A 22,871-nucleotide genomic window follows, 5' to 3' on the forward strand; every position below is an offset into this window, starting at 1 on the left:
GTGAGGAATAATCTATACAGAACAGTAAGATGTGCAAATGCCCGGGAGAGATTTCACTAACATATACAGTCATTGGAACAGACATTCCAAGTGTTCAGGCAGCATAAAATACTTAAAATTTGAAGGGAACAAGGGTATGTTGTTGCCCATAATTTTCTGGGAAAGTACAGAATTTAGCCAAAATTAATTCAGGTTTTACTTCTTGCCAAAGTTAAGTAAGAAAAAAATGACCAGTGTGCATGTTGTACTGACTCTTATCTCTGACAGAAGAGAATGAAAAGGAAGATAATTCTGAATCGGATTCAGAGGAGGAAGAATCAAAGAAGCCTAGATACAGACACAGGCTGCTCAGGCACAAGCTGACAGTGAGTGACGGAGAATCTGGTGAAGAAAAAAAGGTGAAACCAAAGGACAAAAAAGAAGGGAAGCGCAGGAATAGAAGGAAAGGTACATAATCCAAACATGTTTTGTCACAAAAAGTACTTGCTTCTGTAAAATAAGTCCAATGAATATCAGAATGGAGATCTGAAACTCTATAATTTTAAAATCTCTGTATAGACTTCCTTGTGTATTAAATCTAGAATTCTCTTATCTGTGTTTGATAAATAGTTTTATTTAAAATGTTGAATACAAACGCAGTGCTCTCCGCTTACTGTATCCTCTGAATTGGATTATTCTTGTTGAGTCTTAGAATATTTATCTTAAATAACAGAGGCAGACCCACTGTGTCTAATTTGGGAAAATCAATCTCGTCCTGTGTGTAATTTCTCTCTTTAACCTGGACTGTTAGTAGGCCCTTGTGCATCAGAAATTTCCCCATCCTAGAATTTAAATGTTGCAAGCTTTAGTTGAACACCAGATGGCACTGTGAAATGATGCTTGACTTTGATTTTTTCATTTTCATTGTTGCATGCAAGAACAAAGAATCTGTCAGTCCCTTGCACTGAATCATTTGGGGCAGAGGAAGGGAGCGATAGTAAAGATAAATGTTTACTGCCACGTTGGTCGGTGTAGATGTTGATAGTGTTTTGTGGCCAGTGGAAGTAAGGGTGCGCAGTACTTTCCTGTTCTTAGTGTTGCGCTAATGCTAGCCATCCTTTGCAGTGTTCCGCAGACTGAAAGATGCAAGGCGATTTGTTCATCGTTTCCCTTCATGAAAACTCTCTTTTTTTATCTGAATGTATATTCAGGCTTTTCCTCCCTCACAGAATTATAACTCTACCAACAACATTTCTTTCAAGAAAAGGAATTGTAAATTACAACGGCAGTGTGCAAATAAGATGCAGCCGGACTAATAGTCTTTGAAGTTCACTAGTCTCAAGTAGAACAATATACTTCATTTCGGCTCGCCGTTTTTCAGCCCTATGTTATTAATATTAGATTTCCCTATGTATGTAAAACAATCCTTGTTTTAAGCCTTGTTCATAAAACAGTTAAGCTTTCCACTGTGTTCAAGGTCAAACTGAAATTATAAAGGTGCTAAATGTCAGGCTGGTCTTAATTACCTGTAAATGCCAGTGATAGCTCCTAAAAGTAGTTACTGGAAGTATTACCTAATGCTGCTAGTTTTGGTGTATTTTTAATTGTCTTTTGAGTCAGTTTTAAACTTGCATTACCTGAAGAAACTTCAAGCCATAAATACAGTAATGTAATTGCATGTTAGTAAATAAGGGTTGTTTGCATGAATTGTGAAGTATGATTATAAAATCACATCTAAAACATTTGAAACAAAAGCTTCTGTTTAACTAAAAATTATCTTTTGTTTTCTGAAGTTCTGTACTGTTCCCCATTGTGTTCTCTTTTCCTCACCCGCTGTCTTTGAAATGTGACGCTTTCTAATATAATGCTTTCTGTCATTTGCTTGTAAACTATACTTAGATGTATTCACCCATAAAGACCTCAAGTCTCGTTGGCGTAATATGCCATCTATCAGGACTCGGCTGGTGCTTACATGTTAAGCTTTTCTACTCCGTACCCCTTATATTCCTGTTGCTTCTTATTACTATGTTTAATGGGTCCCATACTGTCTGAAATGAACTTGTGCTTGTTTGATCTTAAACAGTTTGTTGTATAATTAGAAGATACGTAATGTTGCTAACTTTGCAATAATATTCACCATGAAATCATACTTTATTTTTAAAGTGAGCAGCGATGATTCAAATGACTCTGAGTTTCATGAATCTGCAGTTAGTGAAGAAGTCAGTGAGTCTGAAGATGACCAACGTCCAAGAACAAGGTATAAGTGAAGCTTAACTATGCTTGTCCTGTGTTTGGTTTTTGGTTTTTAATAGTGCAGTTTAGGCAGCGAGATGGTAAGAGTTAAAGACTTTGGATCAGTCCTTAAAACCTTTGATGATACTTATCTATAATTTGGTATCTGCTAATTAACTTTGCAGCAAATGTGAGAATTTTGAATTTTTACCACAGTATGCGGTGCACAGCAATTTGATGAGCCAGTATGAAAAAAAGATTAACAAAAAAAATGAGCATTTTTATGCTAAATATGTCAATGTCAACTGAGGAATGGTGGATTGCAGTAGAAAACTAATACTTACAATTCTGAGATTCTTCAGGATTGTCTGGAATAGACCGTTGCTATGCATGTCCAGGGGGAGGAAGGAATTTGGAAGTAAACCCCTGATTGCACAAAGAGAGTATATATTATGTTAATTAGCCATGTAGTTCATGTACTTTTTTATCATTGTTTTTCAGTGAGGTAATGAATTATTATTGTTAATCAGTAAGACTGTCTTTTTTTTTTTTAATAGGTCGGCCAAGAAAGCTGAGGCAGAAGAAAACCAGCGCAGTTACAAACAGAAAAAGAAACGAAGGCGTATAAAGGTTCAAGAGGATTCTTCAAGTGAAAACAACAATAAGGTACTATATTGTGTTTTGAATTAATAAATGGGAAAAGGAGTTCCTGTCTCTTCTGCCAGCTGCTTAAGGACTTGGGTATCTCAAACAGCTCTGCACAAAGTACAGTAAAGAATTACAACTTTTCTCAATGTTAATTCAGTGCTAAAATTTGTAAAATGGCACCATTAGTGGGAAAAAACATTGCCTTTAACTAAAACCATTTCCTCTCTAGATGCTGATAAAAATGCATGATATCTTTTAAGTAAATGGAATTTTTAAACTAAATGTAGAGGATGACAGAAATAGTAGATTAAGACCTTCTAGTATCAGGGATTCTTTTCCTATGTGAAGTAGGTGATAGTTGATCTGATCTAGCACCACTGGAACAGAAAAATAATTCCTTATTGAGAGTCATTAGTTACTATCAAATGATAACAGTATCTTCAGTACTGCCTTTGCACAGCTGGGCTTGTATCTTCAATATCTCAGAATGCATTATAGTTAAGGTGGCACTTCTTCTGTCATGCTGGCTAGCTTGTTTTTTTAATAAAAGTATCTTTTTTCTTACAAGCTAAACTCCACCTGTGTATATAAAAATTTATGGGAGCTTGTCTAAAAATGAAGGATTTGACGGTCTGTGCCATAATTTTCTTGCTAATACTTAATTTATTTAATTTGTAATAGAGTAATTCTGAGGATGAGGACAATGATGATTCAAAATCTCCTGGAAAAGGCAGGAAGAAAATAAGGAAAATTATTAAAGATGATAAGCTTAGAACAGAAACACAAAATGCACTTAAAGAAGAAGAAGAAAGAAGAAAACGTATAGCAGAAAGAGAACGGGAGAGAGAGAAATTGAGAGAGGTATGTTCTCTTTTCTTAGCAAAATGCTAGGAGGTTGAATTGATGATGATGTTTAGATGACATATTTCTACCTCAATTTAATTTGATAAGTGATTTTAAAAGTACTTATATGTAGTCTTGTAAGCCACAAGTTTTATTTGTAGTTTCCTGCAGGTTAACATTGGTAAGTTTTACTAAAGACTACTGAAGTCTTTAGAAAGCTGTTTATATTGCCTACTGCCTTACTTTCCATGGGGAGAAGCGCTCTCCTAAAGTAAGTTGTGATGAATTTAAGGTTTTCCTTTACTAAATAAATCACGACTTCCAGTTTTGCTAAAGCTAGTGTCTGTCAAATGCTTGGTATTATTCACGTGTGAAGTATTTCTGCGGTGCCCTGTTTCTGCTTATAGGTGATAGAGATAGAAGATGCTTCACCTCTGAAGTGTCCCATTACAACTAAGCTGGTTTTAGATGAAGATGAAGAAACCAAAGAACCATTAGTGCAGGTTCACAGGAATATAGTTACCAGACTGAAACCACACCAAGTAGATGGTAAGGAAAGAGAGTTTTAAAATTTTTATTTCTTTTTTTCCCTCCGCTGGCACAGCACCATATGCAACATGAATTAGAATCATAAGAAAAACACCTTGGCAGGCAAATGCTGGAATGTCAGGTTTAATGCTTTATTTTTGGAACATCTGAACAAAAGTAAATGAGATCAGCAATACATAGTTCTGTTTTACAAGCAAAGAACCTTAGAAATGTAAAGTTGGAAGGGTCCTCAGGATCATCTAATTCTCCACACTGAGGCAGAATCAAATATATGTTTACCCATTCTATTGAGGAATTAGTATATTCACTTCTTAGTTTTCAGTGAAGATTTGAAAAACTCACAGTATTTTCCTGGCTTTCTCAACAGACTTTTTCTGATACCTGACATGACTGCACATCAAGCCAAGTTCTTTCCATATTCTGTTTCTAGTGAAGAAGGGGAAGAGAAGAATAACCAATCTTAATTTGCTCCACAGCTCATTCTGTTATTTTAAGTTTTCCTCAAAGTTCATAATCTACAACCTTTCCATTTTAGTAAGAAACTTCTGAACTTGCGTCAGCTCTTGAAGGGAGGTGCTCTGAATCAGACACAGCAGTCAAGTTGAAGCCTCATCTGTGCTGAGTGTAGCATAGTAGAATACAACTCCCCAATAAATATATTGCAAAGAACAAAAAAATCATCCAGCAGACCCTCATGTTGTTAATGCGTTTTGTTACGTAGCATGTATTTCCTTTCCTTTTTCAGCTGTCACAGTTCTTACTTGATTTTTTTCCTCCTTAAGGGTAGAACTTCACATCTGATCTGTCTTGGCAGAATTTCTTATAGCTGGTTTCAGATCCAAGATCGTTTTAGTCTTTTCATGAAATCCTTGACACTTCCGTTCTGTCTCCTCTCTTCTCCCTGTCCCCAAGATCACAGTCGTCTGCAGTCTGCACAGTAATATTTTCTAACCCAGTTGCCACATCTTCAGTGAAAATTGTGAATATAATTAAGTTCAAGACAAAGATCATCCCAAATACAACACATTGGACAGAAATGAATCAATGATTATCCTGAGCACCGCTTTTCTAAGAGTTACAATGATCTTGCAGTGATCCCACCTATGTCTTATCAGGTGAACTTTAATAAAATGAATGTTTATTAAGAAAATTTTCAATTCTTTTCTTCAGGTGTTCAGTTCATGTGGGATTGCTGTTGTGAATCTGTAAAAAAAACAAAGACATCTCCTGGTTCTGGATGCATTCTTGCTCACTGTATGGGTCTGGGGAAAACGTTACAGGTAAGAAACAGAAGTTGTTTTGTTTTCAGGTCTGTAGCTTGCTCTCAAAAGCTGATCCAACAAAAGCCAATTTTAATGACTTTCAGAACATAGTAAAACTTATTGTTTCCTAGGCAGTGACTCGATGAGGGTTGCTGGAGGAAAATGTTTTGTAAAGAGGTCTTGAGAAAGAAGTTGTGTTTCGTAGTATACAGCTGTGAAAGTTCTGATATACGCTTGTGCTTTCTCGGCTTTTAAAATGTCTAAAATTAAATCAGGTAATCACTGATATCAATGTGAGAAGGTCATATTTAATTGTAAGTGATATGTAGCTCCCTTGCAACTCAGAGCAAGAAAATACAGCTAGTAGGAGACAGGCTTCAGGAACCTGTGTTTCTAAGACAGTTTAATAATCTTAAGCAGGTATGGTTTTTACTGTCTTCCTCATTCATGTGTTGCTCCTTAAATTGTTTATTTTCCTCAGTGGTTTTATAAATTTATTTGTTGCACTGATAAAGTACAAGTTTATTGTTTTTCGGGTTTTTCGTTTGGATTTTTTTTATGACTGACTTTTATTGTCTAAAGTCAGATGCTTTCTGTTTTAATATAAACAATGTCTTGCTACAATTTAGACTTTTTTGGGTTGAGGGACAGGTGGCATTTGTTTTCTATTTCAGTAATTGTCCATATGTACATTCGTGTTTTTGGGTCGTTGTGCATCACAAACAATTAAGACCAGAAACTTTCATTGCCTTGACAGTTGAGTACAGGGCATACTTTCAACACCTTTTTCACTTCTTTATTTCTTTTCTTTTGGCTTTACAATTCTTTGCTTCCTGAGATCTTCAGGTTCAAGCCTTCATTGTCACTTCAGCGCATGTTCCTTCTGCTTTACACTGCTGAAGACAGCTTTCTAAAAACCTTTGAAACAGAATATTGTAGCATTTCTTAAAATAAGATTTCCGTATTTCTTGGTCTGATACAAGTGGCTTTTCTGCCATGTTAAAAGTTGCACAGTGAACAACTTACCATTTCTATTAGTCTTTAAAATCTGAAGCTCAATCCCCATCTTAAAGTTTCTTCTGAAACTGATCACCCAAGCAGTTGCTGTAAAACAATGCTCATAGCTCTTTTTCTTGGGCCTCTTACAATCATTGCAGGCCTCAGGAGAAGCTTATGCCCTTGACCTTCAAAAGAGGCAAAAGATCAAAATCAGTTTTCTTGAATTCCCTGCGTCTCAGTGTTCACCCTAGCACCTTCTCAGGATAGCCAGGAGTGATGAATTCCTTTTGTGTTTGCTTGTTTCCAAGTATCGACCTGTCTTCATAAATTTTGGTTTTGCGTTTAGCCAGATGTAGCATCACCACAAATACTGTGAGCAAAGAACGGGGGTGAGTTGCGCGTCTTGCTGCTCAGCTGCCCAGTCTTTTCCCAAGAATTCCTTTAGCAGAAGTCATTTGACAGAAGAACCTTTCCCTCTGATTCTGGGAAAGAGAAAGGGAAATTTTTGAGAACTCTGAAGAAAAAAGGAGAGTAACAACCTTATCTGTGCTTGAAAATGCCCTCAGAAAAGCAGGGCCACTTTGGTCTCCCTGTCGTTGGCCTTCATTGATGCTATGTTTCCTCATTTCTGGAGGAGGGAGATATTCCCTTTATCTTTATCAGGACAACTGGCTATTGAAATGAATTACTGTGAACCCTTTTGATCTCTGGCTGGAATGGACTCATTAGAAATCTAACTTGCAGCTTCTGCAGACATTGGAATTGATTAGAACCGATTTCAACTCGGGATCAGTCAGGCCCTTCCTGTGCCAAGAGTGGTTCTTAGCTATAAAGTCACTTGACAGGAGATCTGCCTAATGCTCTGGTGAGTTTGTGACCGGCAAGTCTAGATCACGTTAGCCACCAGCACTTGCGCAACACTTCATTCTAAATTCTTTCTTCACATGCTCCAAATATGGATGCACTTTACTCATTCCCTGGAGCGCAGTCTCTTTAGCATGGTGATGATGGTTCTCAAAGAGGTTGTTTTCTTCCTACAGTGAGGATGGGATCCTCAAAGCGTCTGTGAGGAAATGCCATTTCACCATCCTCTTCCATCTTGGTCAACTGTGGTAGAAGCTTCCCCATTGGATTGGGAAGCGCTATCACCTGACCTGAAGGCTCAAGATCTGTTCTTTCGTAGAGAGGTCAGTATATCAACGCACTGGAATTCCAAGCTGTTTGAAAGATGTCTCAACACTTTTGTGCCGTAGCTAGATTCATAGTCTGCAAGTGACAACAGCCAGCTTTACGGCCTTGTAGTCACTTAGCGACCAAAATGCTTTAAGATCCTGTTGACAAGCGGTTAGTCTTTGACACCTGTGTGTTTGCAATGAGGTGTCTCAGTAGTTTTTACTCTCTGTAGTGCTCACATCTGCCTTGCTAGTTGGTGTTTGGCGTAGTCAGCACACCTGGATGCTGCTAGATAGCAAATTGTCATTATTATTTGTAGAGACTTGAAATCTGCTCCAAGAGAAAATCTTCAGAGAGAATCTAGCAGGAGGTATCTGTTATTCTTTGCTGGTGTTAGCTGTGCCTTACTGGGTCAGATGGCTTCCTTGTTCCTGTGTCTTCCCTCTAAACCATTGCTACCCAGGATTCTTCAAAAAGTGAAGTTACATGAGAAGTACCTAATCCTGCTCTCCTCTGACCTAGCTCACACAAATTTTGCTTAGGACTTTCTGATCCTGAGAATGTTCTTTCTTAACCTGCGAATTGCAGGATATAGTCACGGAGTGCTTAGTCTGGCGTGACATCTTCAGATTCTTTAGATCCCCTAGACTCCTCTGCAAAAAAACAGGCTCAAGGGAGTCAATCAAGGGAAGCTTGGGTTTTGTGGTTTTCTGATTTCACAGAATCACAGAATCGTTAAGGTTGGAAAAGACCTGTAAGATCATCAAGTCCAACCATCAACCCAACCCCACCATGGGTTTTGCTGGGGTTGCGGGGGTTATTTTGAGTAACACAGAGCTGTAGATGATCAGAGGGACTGCGATTGTTCACTGTATGTACTGTTTAGGTAAAACAAGCTGCATTCTTGGTTGCTTGTGCTGCACAGCATGTGGACAGTATGTTTTTAAGAACTCCAGCTGCAGTTTATACAGCTTTGCTTTGTTTATGGAAGTTGGGGTGACAGACACAGTATTTTGACAATCTGCAATCCTATAGAAGAGGACTTTAATACATACTTTGAAAATCACCTTTGAAGAGTATATTTTTACATGCTTAATTCTAGCTTAGGTCTTATGGTTCTTTAGGAGTTAATTACACCTTTTACTGGAGATCTGAAATGTTTTGCAGAACTGTTGTGCTTTAACGTAGCAATGCAGTCTAGGTGACTTAGTACTCTTACACACTATATACTTTAGTTTGGTGAAATACTTCACAGCAGAAGGTATTTTTGTATGTGATCCAGATGTGTTCATGACATTCGTTTTAGCTGTAACTTCTTGATAATCAAAGAAAGCCACAGTTACAAATACATATCAAGTATTTTTATGGCCAGTGTTTGTAGCTTAGGTAGTTGGTATTTTCCTTATGTGCTCATTTGCCAGTCCTTCTACTGTACTCTGCGATTTGTTGTTCAGCTCTTAAAAGAGCTAAATCAGTGATAAGTTTTAGCAGCTTTGCAAACTGCAAAGAATGTCAGTAAAGGATTGGGGAAATAAGGCAATTAGGGATTTGCTGGCTGTCCAGGACATAGGACTTTTGTGATTAGTCTTCATGGGTAGTTTTTGCATCTGAACATGAGATGCTTTTGTCTTGATCGCAAAACCACTACTAATTCCTTTTGTATTGCAGCATCTAAAAGCAGTTTGTTCCCCAGTGTTCCAAGCAGAGTCATGCAGTTTGAAATTACTTTGGAACAGTGCGTTAAATCCGAGTTGCCAGATAACTGTACAACATCCAGAAAGTTCTTTCCAGATCAAATCTTGGTATGTGGCTTAGAGTGTAGTCGTCACCATGAAGAGTCTGGTGTGAGAGCTGGAGCTGCCATGGGATCACTGACTCTTCTGCTCCCGGGTTTTTACAGATTACCTCTAGTCCTCTCTTTATTTGCTACTGCTCAAAAACAGGCAGCCCAGCAGAAACACTGAGTGACATCAAAAGATTGAAGGTTTTTTCTCAGGCCTCAAGGAGATGTTATCATCTGCAACATATAGCCAGTCTAGCTACAGGGTGGATATTTGGAAAGCATTTCAGTAACCTGCTTCAGAGCTTTTTTTTGAGAGAATTTGCCAGTATGTTGAAAAAACGTGGAAAACATTGATTTAAGACTGAAGTTCACTTCCAAGAAACTTGATACATTTGTGAAGTCCAAAGAGGTGAACTTACTTCATGTTTGGGGCAAGTATTGGGAGAAAGCTTAAAAATGACCTAATAGACATTTTTAGTTTGTGAAAATGATTGGTGAAATGTAAAGGGAGGGTTCCTTATTTTTTAAATCATTCTGCTATCTGGTGCAATTCGAAACTGTGTGTGTCTTAGTATGTAAAGGATGTATGCAGCTGTGCAACACAGAGTAACAAGTGTACGACTCCAAAATACATGTGTATTTTAAGCAGCGAGTTGTTTAACAAACAGAAAAAGAATGTTTGAACAAGACTGTTGTTGGTAAGTTCTATATGTGAATATATACTTGTATGTTTCTTTCCTAGTGTTTAATACTCAGTGTTTTATTTGGCATTTTGTCTGTTTTTTCCTCTTGCAGGTAGTAAGTTTTCTTCACACAGTCTTGCTGTGTGACAAGCTGGATTTTCGGACGGCTCTGGTAGTGTGTCCACTGAACACTGCCTTGAACTGGTTGAATGAGTTTGAAAAATGGCAAGAAGGTTTAGAAGATGATGAAAAACTAGAGGTATAAGGCTTAAAAAGAGTTCTTAAAAATGAAATAACTGAACGGTTTACATAATTGAGAAGCTCCACCACTCAAAATATAGGCTAAGGAGTGCACTTTAAGTATGTGAAAAATCTACTTGCATTAATAAGCCTTAGGTATTTGAAAGTTACACCAGTACTTCGGTATTTTAAGAGAAATTCAAGCATATTTTTCCCCCTTTGAAAGGTCTGTGAACTAGCAACTGTGAAACGCCCTCAAGAGAGAAGCTATATGCTCCAGCGTTGGCAAGATGAAGGAGGTGTGATGATAATAGGCTATGAGATGTATCGTAATCTTGCACAAGGCAGGAATGTGAAGAGTAGAAAACTTAAAGAAATATTTAACAAAGCTTTAGTTGATCCAGGTAAGTGAAAATTAATACAAGTATGCATTATATAAATTGTACTTTCTGGTTTATGTATATGAGCTAAGTAATCTTGCAAATGGAAATCTGTTGGACAAATAATTTTAAATTATAATATTAGTAAGATTTATCAGATTTTCTTTGTTGGCTTTTGCTGAGTTAACAGAAATGGTTGTTCAGAAGCTGCCCCATCTGCTTTTGTAAATAGACTTCGATAACAGTCTTATCTATTACATCAAATACAGAAATGACCACAGGAATATAGACTGGAAGCTTTTCATAATAGGTATCTTTTTTGCTAGCATTGCTTTCTTTGCAAGGTAATTCGAAGTGACTGTGTTGGAAACCTGAGGTTATTTTAATCTGCTAATTTATTGCAACCACAAGCTGCTTTATCCTTGATGGAAATTGACTGTTAAGGGAGTAGCTACACATGAAAAATAGTTGAGAATGTACCTTGTAAGTGTGAACAAACAAGTGTTAATTAAGTGCTAGTGAATTGATTGCAGATAAAGCACTTAATTCTTATTTTCAGTCTAAGAAACAGATGTCTGGTTTAAGATCAGCTGAACTGAGCAAACTTACGTAAGCATGTACGTAAGCACTTGAAAATATTCCAAGTTGATATAACCAATCTATCAGGTGGTCACCAAAAAGACCTAAAGGTTTTAGGATTAGCAAGTCTTAGTAAAATAGCAAAATTTTCCTACAAGTGCTGAACTGAAAACAACTTACGGTTATGCAGCATGCAGTATACCTTAAAAACTGTTTTTTAAAAAGCACCTTTGCCATAACTTTAATATTTCCCTTTAAATTGAGAACGCTGATACGGTAGGTAGTGTAAATGGTTTCTTTGATTCTGGAGGTAGGTTTTCTTGGGTTTTAATTATCTGGTTGGACTTTAGGTTTCTTGACAGAGTATGGTTGATTTTTATTTTTTTTTCTTTCCGATTGATGAAATGCAGCATTGGTCTGGTTTATAATTGTACTTGGTGAGCTTAATTTTGTAACATTTCAAATAATAGTAGGGCTGTGAATTTTGTTCCAACGGACAAAGGAATTCTTCTAATGGGAAAAATAACTTTGTGATTATTGGCGTTGGCCAATTGGAATTGGCATTGCCAGCTCTGCAGACAGCCTGTTTGAGCAGCTAAAACATTAATTAATTTTCTGCCAGTTTGGCTCACTAAATCACATAATTGCTGTGGAGTCAGGGAAGCTGAAGTACAGTAGCTGATGAACTATTTTTGTGATTATGTTGAATCGCACGCATTATTTAAACAATGAAGAAAATGCACTTCTTGCCAGTGGGTGTTCTGACTCCTTCTATTAATGTTGCAGTTACCAAAAACAAGCCAAAAAAAAAAAGGGGGGCGGTGGGGAGGGAACCCTGTGCTGTCAGTCTTATTCTGTATGCGATTTGCTCGGGATATTGCATTTGTTGAGACTGTTGCCAGGAAGGTCACAGCTAGAGAAGAAAAGGTGTGAAGTGCTGTCTTGAAGTAGTGGTGACGGGACAGTAGCCTGACAGCAGATTTGTATTCTGTTGGTCATGTTCTCGGGCAATGATGAAATAAAATGTTAAACGCTCTTACAGTGAATGATTTTTGTGGGTTTTTTTCCTTGTAGAAAGTGTAAGGGAGGTTAAACGTAGGGGTTGTTACCGTGTGTCTTTATAGTAATATTGTCTCTTCCTTCATGGATATGTCTTTACGTAACTCCAAAAATATTGGACTGTGGAGTGGGGTGGCATGTTGGGCCTGCAGTTTTATGGAGGAGACACAGTGACTTGTGTAACCTTCCCTGTCCCATCTCTTGTGAATCTCTTGGTTTTTACATCCTGCTTGTAGGCATGGTTCTGTTCTACTTCCAAACCTTTTTAGTCAGCTTGGGGCAACATGACAGAGCAGAGTTTGTGATTAGGTTATTGACTTTTGTAGATTTAATCGAGTTCAGAAACTGCAGCACATTGAGCCTTGTAGGTTTTGAATAATTTTGTATGAACATGGAGCCCCCTGTTTTATTCTCTTCTTGGACTGGTTGGTTGAGAGGATGGAATCAGACGGTTAGCAAAACTAACCTTGAAATAACAGCATAATTGTTTTTATGTTGCTTCAAATCTTTCTCTATTTTAACTAATTAGAAAAAGACAGAAGTGTTCATCTGTTGTTATCCATTAGTTTTTGGAGACATTTGGATTGGCTAAATTGATGAGAAGCATCTTGCAACGACCATTATTTGTTTCTTGCTGTCTTTGTCTTTGTGAATCACAGCATCGTCAATATAGCAGGCTGCCAGTAAAAAAGTTATGAAGCTATGTGCTGGCTTACTGCTGTGACTGTAAATAGGAAAACCTTTGCCTCTGGGAGCATTTTTAATTTAAAAAGTTGCAAATTTGGTATTTGAGCGATAATTTAATGATATATGTCTGGTTAAAATGAATACTGCTAGGGTAGACATATTCTGTAGTAGAAGCTTGTATTGCACTGTATGCTACAGAAGAGGGGACCAGAGAGGGAAGGTTTAGCCAAAGTTTATGGGTGGAGAAGTAGTGTGAGAAGTGATTTCATTAATTAACTAGCTCTGCTATGTGAAATAATAGCAGGATTATATACGCATGCAGAGCAACAAATGGTTTCCCATAATGCTTTGTGCAACTGATGAAATGCTGCTTGGTTTATTGATAGCTGTTGTGCTTTGCTTGCAGCATTTCAATAACTTTGTATTTTTTTTTTACTTGTTGCTACTAATAAAAATTCCATTACTGTTTAACTTGGAAACTGCTCTTTAATTGGCAGTTGTATAAAGCAGACTTAAGTTCTTGTAGACTTAAGAGGACAAGGAGAACTGTGTGTCTGTCTATATATCTATCACTGAGTATGTTTTATGCGTATCAATATATTAACATGTGCAAGTACAGCAAGAAGGATAAGAAGATGAAGACTGACCTTTGAGGAGTGAGACTTTTTAGCCTAGAAAAAAGACGATTAAACTGACAAGTTTTCCACCATGTAGGAGCTGGTTACGGAAAAGACTGTTATCTGTTGTTTTTTACATCAGTTGGAGAAGGAAAAGGGCAGAATTTATTCTGATTTGCAGCAGAGATCATTTAAATTAGGTATCATTGCACAGTGTTTGAGCAAAAGAGGGGGGTCATGGAGTTTCCTACTTCTGTCAGGGAAGATATGTCCCTTTCTCATAACTCTTATCTCGGAAGAAGAAAATGAACTAAATGATCCCTTGAGGTCCCTTTACATTTTACATTCCTTTATAATATTTTGAGAAATGATCTGTCCATAATGAACTGCATTCATGTTTTTTAAGAACAAGAAAAAACCCACAAATTTATGAAAATCCCTGCCACTGAATTGTAGCCAAGATGTTAGTTCAAGATATCAATGCTACACGCCTGCCAAACAAACCATGAATAATTTCACGAAGATAATTTTTTCATGTTTTTACTATCATTCACTTAACTCTAAACAACAGTTTTTTGAGGTGGGTTTTTCGGTTTTGTTTTGTTTTTTTTAACTAACCACTTCATGTTAATGAATCACAGTCCTTACTGAAACTGATTTCCTGGGGTATGTGCACAATTTTGATTGCTGTCTGTCATTAAGACTTCATTATCCTTCTTCTCTAATGTACTTTGATTCTGATTGTAAACATAATGTACTAGACCAAATCTATTTCTGAGACTGATCTATTAATGTGCAAGCTGTCACATCTGGTGGGGAGATGTTGCAAATCCTTGCAAATGCTTCAGTTCTAGAAACCGGCTCCAAACCATCTCAGTAGTACTGTACGCTGTGTGAACAGCTTGCAAGATCCTTACTCTTCAGGAATGAGGACTAGAGAAAGGATCTGTCACTATTAAGAGACTTTTGCTTAAAATTAAAGGAAGGCTTTGTGTGTAGCCACTCGGTGTTCTGCATGCTGTCGAAACAGGGGAAGGTACAACAGTGAAATAACATGGGGAAATGTTTCTGTGGCGGGTGTGAAAATTCAGAAATAAGTAGGTTTGGACAAGTCTAAGTGTGTTTGGAATTCGTATGTGGATTTTCGTAATTGTCTTCTAGACTTGGTTAAAAAGACATTTTTTTTCTGCTTGGAAAAAAAATCTTGATTCCTCTTCTGTTAGCATGTAAGATTCAAATCGCTTTTTGACACTTAAAATGGCACCATTAAGGTGACTGGCACTGGCATTAAGTCATGCAAGTGGTCAAAGGTGTAACTGATTCTCTGTTGTTGATCACTGTCCTAGACTTAAACTGCCTTGTAAAGAAGAAAATTAAAGTTAGTCTGAGGAAAACTGATCTTAGTAAGTTAGAAGAGATTAGATTGTCCATGCTGATAAATACTCCTTTGCCACCTCAAATATCAGCCTCTTCAGAGCTGGATAGACGGACCCAGCCGAGGGCTTTGTATAGCATTTTTCAAAGGTGCGTAAACTTGACTTCAGCTGACTTCATGGTTGATAGCACTGGAATTGAGGTCAGGTTTACATCTGGTAAAACATTCATTCCAAGTTATTAGTTGGATCCTAGAATATCTTTTACTTCTTCTTTCAATGAAAGAGCTTCCAGAAATTGCCCCAAATCTGAAAACCATTAGGGTGTATAAGTCTGTTCTGCCAAGTTTGGTATTATTTATCTTAAACCCCAAATTGTAACACTTAAATCCGTTAGAGTTGCTTTGCATACCGTGGAAATGTATTGTGGAGTGGTTCTGACATTCCTTGTGCAAACTCACCTGAAATCGCAGTCTAGAACCCTTGGTTTTATCTTCGGGAAGAAAGCTGAGGACATTTCTGTGCTGACTTTCAGCGGCAAGGTGCCAATTCACTTGTCTGTAATTCAAGTCAGATTTGATTGTGTCTTACCTTAGATAAGACTTTACCCCTATTGATGCTGACCTGTTGCCTTAATGAAAAATTACTGGTTATCTGATTTTTGGTTTTCTTTAGCATTGACCGAGCACCAGTAGATGGCAGCCGAAGCTGGATTTAAGGAACGCTTTTATGAAGTTTTGACAGGGTGAATGGAAGTGTAGACGTGCACACGCTAACTGCATGGATAGATAATTTTTATAGGAATATATTGTTAATCCTTCCCATGAAGACTTTACAAGCAACAGCCTGTAGTTTACCAGAATGGCTACTGTGAATGCTCGTGCAAAGGCTGAGTGAGAACCTTAACAGTGCTAAAGAAAAGCCCACAAAACACACACACCCCTGCGTCAAAAAAACAACTTAATAACATTAGTAGAACAAATTTTGAATTCTTTAGGCTTCCAGTTTCTTTGTGGTTATAAAAGATGGAAGAGATCTAATGTTATTTCTTTCTAGGCCCCGACTTTGTTGTTTGTGATGAAGGGCACATACTAAAAAATGAAGCATCTGCTGTTTCTAAGGCAATGAATTCTATTCGATCTAGGAGAAGAATAATTCTTACAGGAACACCACTGCAAAATAATCTTATAGAATGTGAGTAGTTCTCTGGTTTAAGAACCGTTTATTTCCTTGAATATACTTTTGTCTTTCAGCAATATATAGATAGACTTAGTTTGATTAGAAGCAAAGAATTTGATACGGTGAAGCTGTTTGCTAGGTTTCTATATTTAAAAAAAACCCCTAACAATCTGGTTTTGCATTTTGCATTTTAAATCATTGTCTCAAGATGTGGCTCCGTGATGGTTAAAGTCAAATTAAAATGAAGCTGTTGGCATCTGGCCTCTCCTCCATCCTTTCCCTCGGCGTAGCCTTACATACATCTGATTCCTCAGGGAGCCTGTATGAGGAGTATCAGAAAATTAACAACGCAGAAGTGGATAGCTTTCTGACAGTTTAGTTCCTTGATCTGGCTAACCAAAGGATCAGATGAGTCTCAGCATGTCAAAAGGGGAAGGGAGAGAATGTTCAGAGGGCAAATGGGTGGACCAGGTCTTGCAGCAGCATCAATTTAAATTGTTTTAAACCATTGTAGAGCAGTGTTCTTAGTGAACTTACCAAACAGTGATTTATGTTACTGTCTTGGGAATCTCATTCTAAACTAGCTTGTAACATTTGCTCCTATTTGTTAATAGGCTGTCATGTTTTTGCCTATTGATTAATATGCTTTTGAATCTATTTAAAAACCTTTGCAAACATGATTTTGTTATGTGATTGCTTTGGTGTACAGCAGCTTTCAAACTTTGTGTAACAAACATGATGAGGTAGTTGTAAATCTGACATTAAATTTAGAAGTTACCTCTGTGCTAGAGTGTGTGTCAATTTAAGGTGCCCTTTCTGGAGAATGGTGGGGTTGTTTGGGTTTTTTGCTCAACAGAAAGTTCTCAGTTTTAGATATTACATGTTTATTTTCTGTTAGAATGAATCCCAGTACTGTACTTTCCATTTTGAACTCAAGTCTGATCTTTTTGTCCCAGATCACTGCATGGTTAACTTTATTAAGGAGAATTTGCTTGGTTCAATTAAGGAATTCCGAAATCGATTTATAAATCCAATTCAGAACGGTCAGTGTGCAGACTCTACTCTGGTAGATGTCAGAGTAATGAAGAAGCGTGCACATATTCTCTATGAGATGTTAGCTGGATGTGTTCAGGTAAGAACAGTTTTACTAAAACTAATTACTTGAATTAGCTGCGGGGTGGCGAGGAGTTATTTCATCTCATTCTGATAAAAGCGCTCAAAGGCCTGTAAACTTGCTATTTGAGAGCTCCATTGAATCCAGCTATTACTTTTAACTTAAATATTTTCACTAATTACTAGATCTCTGTATTATTTATTGTGACTAGAAAAAGTTACAAAAATTTCATAGCTTTTATCCAAATGTCAGTGTATCCTAAGCAGGACATATACGTATATGAGAGGATACAGCTGGTTTCCTGCTAGGACATGAGAAAATCATGTGGTGGAGTAGGGCATCAGTTGCTTTGAAATATTCTTTTTTAATTCCATATACACATTTAAAGAACACACATTTAAAAACCCAACTGCCTTAAAAACCGCACAAGAAGCTGGAGATCCATAGTTTGTCACTTGGTTCTGAATTCCTATTTTCTCTGATTTGTGAGAATCAGAATGATGGGGAAGAGGAGAGAAAGAAGATTAAGCAGGTCCAAAAGGGTGAAGAGCTTGTTACCTTTAAGACCTTAGATGAAAAAAACAAAGCAAAACTGCCTGGATCTCCAGAGTGAGGGCTGGATTCCTTGCTCTTCAGTTAACCTGCTATGGTATTGCACATCGTGTGCTGTCAGCATGATGTTACTGCTCTTCTGCTTTATAAACCCAGGCACTGGTGCAGTGTGTAAGGCTGGTTAAGGACCTCCTATCCTAAAAAGATGATCTTGGAAATACGAATAGTAGTGAGAGGATAGCCTACATAATTCTATACATCTATACAGCAGTACAGGAACACAAACTGAAAGACAGAACAAGAAGAGGAACTTAAATAGCAAGTAGATCTTACATGCCTTCAGATGCTGGGCATCCCGTGTTGTGCGACACTGGACAGAGCCCACATGGATTTTCTCACAGGGCGCTGTGCTGAGCAGATCCTGTCCGTGGAGAGCAGCTCTCCCTTTTTGTCACTTGAGCTACTATATAATTTCCTTAGAAGAAAACAACTCTGTTCTCATGAGAGCTTCTTGCTGCACTTCCAGATAACAGCAAGGCCATGCAGGTGGCATAATCGCAGGTATGAAGTGGGAGCTGCCTGCAGGCTCCTCTCTTGCAGTGAGCTGGCTGAGGTTATCCTGCAGCCAAGGAGTCTGTGCAGCACAGCGTGGGCAGGTTAGCTCTGATAAAGGTCACTTAACTCCTAAACCTGCAGCGGTCTCTTGGTCAGGATCAGTACACCATTCACCATTTGTATGAAGGGGTAGGTGGGGAGGAGTAGAGTAGCGTAAGAGTCAAAAAAAAACAGAAGTAAATTCTGCATTGCCCCAAGCAAGTATTGAGAAACTATGTACTCGAAAACAGAAAACAGTTAACCTGAGCGTGAGTTCATCTGTGATACGAACATTGGTATTAGCTGCTTGACTTACCCACGCTTTCACAAAAAAAAGGGTTTAGTATTTAAAAACACCCCACAAAAGTAGTTACCAGAGCAGCTACTGAAGTTGCAGTCAACTTTGCAAGGACTTGGAACTGCGACATGGGGTTAACAGGTCATATATGTTTGATTAGACAACCGCATTTACTAGGTAAGATGGGCTGCTGCAGACAGTGCCTGTAATTAGATTGTATTTAGTGGGCTATTTTTTTCCCTTTGTGGTTGGAAAGCATCTGAATCATTGTAACTTATGCATGGTGCTTTGTCGTTCAAGATGCCAGAAGTTCTTAAGCTCTCAGGAGCTGTTTTCATGTTCATATGACTAAAGTACTGTTTGTAAATTTACAGAGGAAAGATTACACAGCATTAACAAAGTTCCTCCCACCAAAATACGAGTATGTTCTAGAAGTTCGAATGACACCTATTCAGTGCAAACTCTATCAATACTACTTGGATCATTTGACAGGTATGTGCCTACAGTTCTCTCAGGTAACAAGATTGATGGTCATTTAATAAAGGGCTTTTTGCCATATAGTTGGTAGGTTGGGGTTTTTTAATATTTATTATTGGCTCTACAGATGTATTTTTCTGCTTCCTGTAAGATTTACCTTAGCTCTGAAACTTGGATTACAGCAAAACGTTTGGTTGCACATAAAAATATTTTTTTGAGGAATAATAATATTTGCATCTCATAACAGTAGTCCACCTTCAGGTTTTGGTTAATCTCTCTTTTCTTCCTTTTCTAAACAAAATGGAATTGATTTAATGTCTTACTCTCCCAAGAAACAAGATATTGACTGTAAGACCAGAGGGAGAGAACACAAAATGAGACGTACTGGTGTAAGCGTTCTGCCAAGCCTTGCAGTTTCCTTTTGTCATTATGCTCGCTGAAGCTGTTATTTGTCAAATACTGGCTCTTTTGTGGAACTATCTCTTCTTTTGTTCTCGAAACCCACAAGTCTGGTTTTCACAACAACCATGCTTTTCATCAGCTTTCAGTGGGGTCTTGGCTGCTCTGTGTTGAGGACTTGCATCTTCCCAATAAAATGTCATTTTTTTTATTGAAAAGGTGTGTAAGGGCAAAAAAACCCCAAGCCACCCAAAATATGTTACTGTGGACTGGTGTGCTGTTCACTTCTATTAGAGTTAAGCCACTGCAGCTTCTAATTTTAGTATATCAAGGTATTGGAATATCAACACTTCTAAATGTTATACACATACATGCCATGTAGACTATGAGAATGGTAATCTCAAGGAACTCTTAGTGAGGTTTTCTGTACTGCTGTGCTTCATGCAGCCAGATTCCTCAGCAGCAGTTTTTGGGTTCTGGAGCAATTCTGGTTTTTAAATACCGTTTATAATAATTGACCTAAGGATCAGAGGTTGAATTCCATAGTCAAGAATGTTTAAGTCACTGCTGATAGGATTTTGTCTAAAGCTTGAAGCGTGTATTTGCTTTTTGCAGTGATTACAAAATGTCCCACGTAGTCTGTTGTGCCAGTTTATTGTATTTTTATTGCACTTGCTAAGGCACCTGTCTTAAAATGCCTGTCTGTTGCTGATGGATCTTTTTTTTTCTTTTTTTTAAACTGTATTTTTCTATTCTGGTTACTCTCCTAAGTTTAATTACAAGAAAGATTAATTGTATCTCAAATGAAGCTATGATTTATAGCAGTATAAAATTCACTGTGTTGTCTTAATGACTTTAGATTCTGGATAGTGAACTTTGTGATAAAGATAGATAATCCTAGATAAACTGCCAGCTAGACTTCATTTCCGCAGTTCTGTTGTCTATTGGCTCTATTTGCCCTTCTACTCTAAAGGAGTAAATACTTTGTGTTTTATTTAAAAAAACATAAAATAACCAAAACCAAAACAAACACCCTCCCCTCCTTTTTACATTAATAGTACTTCAAAACAGTATATAAACAAGCCCAAACCTTTACGTGTAGTGCTGATTCCTAATTCGTTCTGTACTGCAGTCTGTTCTGTGTTGGCTTTTCTTCATATAAATGTTCTGAAAAGCAGGTTATTTGTGTTCTGTTTATTTCTCCATCATGCTAAATGCCTTCCAAAATCTAGTAGCTTAAAAATGATAAGCATTAGCTGTTTACTTTACAGGCATGCATCTAAATGATTTAGGTTAAACCTTTGTAGCTCTTCATAGGAACTTTTTAATCACAACAGTTATGGTAGTTGGGTAGGTTATCTTTGGCCTATTTCCAGTACAAAGTGGGTCTGGTTTTGTAATTTCAGACTCTCCCAACGCTGGCTTTGCTGCTCTGCCATGCTTTTAGATGGCCATGTAAATCTTTTCACAGATCATTGATTAGCATAAGAGCTAGTGCTGTGTGTTTACAACTGTTTTTCTCTTACTCTTTACGGAAGTCCTTACATGCAATGGCTTTCAATGCTTCCTTTTTTAATAAAGCAGGCAGCAGGTAAGATGAAGTAGTCCCTAGTCCAGTGTCTGTTAAAGTTAAGGGAAAGGTTTGCTCTGGCGAAAAGCCTATTACACTGAGCTTCGAATTTGATATGTTGTTGGAGCCGTTAATTTATTAACAGGTTGTATGTGTAACTAACTGTAAGAAAATGCACTGCCTAACAGTTAGTGCAATTAATCTGCCTAGACTTTAAGGGCTTAACAAAATTATTTGAGTTTAGCTACATTTGCATTTGTCAGAAGGGGTTGTACTGTTTCATGACTTACCAGCCCTTTGTGGGCTGCTTAAACTCCCTCAACTAGTAGAAAGCATTATCTGCTTTCTCTGTCATCACCTTGGATTAGAGTCCTGCCAAGTTGGTCAGCTCAGTCAGTGCCAGTGACAATACAAGAAAGAAGAGGGGAAACAAGAGAAAGGAAAGACAAAGAGCCTCTTTTAGAGGGGAGGAAGCTGTCCAAGCTAACCATAGTATCATAGAATCGTTTAGGTTGGAAAAGACCTGTAAGATCATCAAGTCCAACTGTAAACCTAACCCTGCTAAGCCCACCACTAAACCATGTCCCTAAGCACCATGTCTACACGTCTTTTAAATACCTCCAGTGATGGTAACTCCACCACCTCCCTGGGCAGCCTCTTCCAGTGCTTCACCACTCTCTCAGCAAAGACATTTTTCCTAATATCCAGCCTGAACCTCCCCTGGCGCAACTTGAGGCCATTTCCTCTTGTCCTGTTGCTAGTTACATGGGAGAAGAGACCAACACCCACCTCACCACAACCGCCTTTCAGGCAGTTGTAGAGAGCGATGAGGTCTCCCCTCAGCCTCCTCTTCTCCAGACTGAACAACCCCAGTTCCCTCAGCCGCTCCTCATCAGACTGTGCTCCAGACCCCTCACCAGCTCCGTCGCCCTTCTCTGGACACGCTCCAGCACCTCAGTGTCCTTCTTGTAGTGAGGGGCCTAAAAATTCATTAAATAAAAAAGGGATTCTTGCTACTGAAGATAAATATAGAAGGGGAATTGCTGCTTCTCATCTGCAAATTTTTAAAATTACATTTTTCTGTGCACTGTAACAGGCATAAACTAAAATACACATTTTAGATGCAATTTTACCAAGTTTTCCCTTCATTTAATGAAACTGATGCATGTTTTCTTTCACTTCTGTAATATGACAAATTAAAAAGCCTATAGGACTTGTTAACTTGAAACTTGTTAACAGCAAGTTTCTCTGTGATGTTAGCTCAGGTTTAGAGAAGTAAAATCTAAGAATTTCTGTCACCCTTACAGTTCCATTTCCCAAGGTCATAGGGGAGCACAAATGGGAAGATACTCAAAAGTGTTGTATGATTAAAACATAGCAAGAACTTGCTTTGTTAAAATATTTATACTCCGTAGATGTCTACTGGGATTGTCTTGTGCATTGAGCAAATTCACTGAATAAGCTTTGCGCCTGTTTTGCCGTAGGCGTTTGATGATTGTGATGCAATAAATACTATTTTCTTGCAGGTATACGTGCCTTAAATTATGCATAAAATGAATACAAAAAACAATCTGTTTCAAGAACCTAAAGTTAATGTGCTGC

General features: G+C 37.9%; 1 protein-coding gene across 1 annotated transcript in view; it reads left to right on the forward strand.

Annotated features, from left to right (window-relative positions):
- ATRX (ATRX chromatin remodeler) overlaps positions 1–22,871 on the forward strand; it is a 73,123-nt gene that overhangs the window by 25,550 nt on the left and 24,702 nt on the right. Inside the window, exons 10-20 of the mRNA XM_059824602.1 lie at positions 268–447; positions 2,143–2,236; positions 2,769–2,877; positions 3,541–3,720; positions 4,110–4,251; positions 5,422–5,531; positions 10,264–10,410; positions 10,618–10,795; positions 16,143–16,280; positions 17,222–17,397; positions 19,198–19,315. Of these exons, the coding sequence (XP_059680585.1) occupies positions 268–447; positions 2,143–2,236; positions 2,769–2,877; positions 3,541–3,720; positions 4,110–4,251; positions 5,422–5,531; positions 10,264–10,410; positions 10,618–10,795; positions 16,143–16,280; positions 17,222–17,397; positions 19,198–19,315 (1,572 nt within the window). The remainder of the gene's footprint in view (positions 1–267; positions 448–2,142; positions 2,237–2,768; positions 2,878–3,540; positions 3,721–4,109; positions 4,252–5,421; positions 5,532–10,263; positions 10,411–10,617; positions 10,796–16,142; positions 16,281–17,221; positions 17,398–19,197; positions 19,316–22,871) is intronic.

The sequence above is a fragment of the Gavia stellata genome, chromosome 14, assembly GCF_030936135.1.
Source record: "Gavia stellata isolate bGavSte3 chromosome 14, bGavSte3.hap2, whole genome shotgun sequence".
Taxonomy (NCBI): domain Eukaryota; kingdom Metazoa; phylum Chordata; class Aves; order Gaviiformes; family Gaviidae; genus Gavia; species Gavia stellata.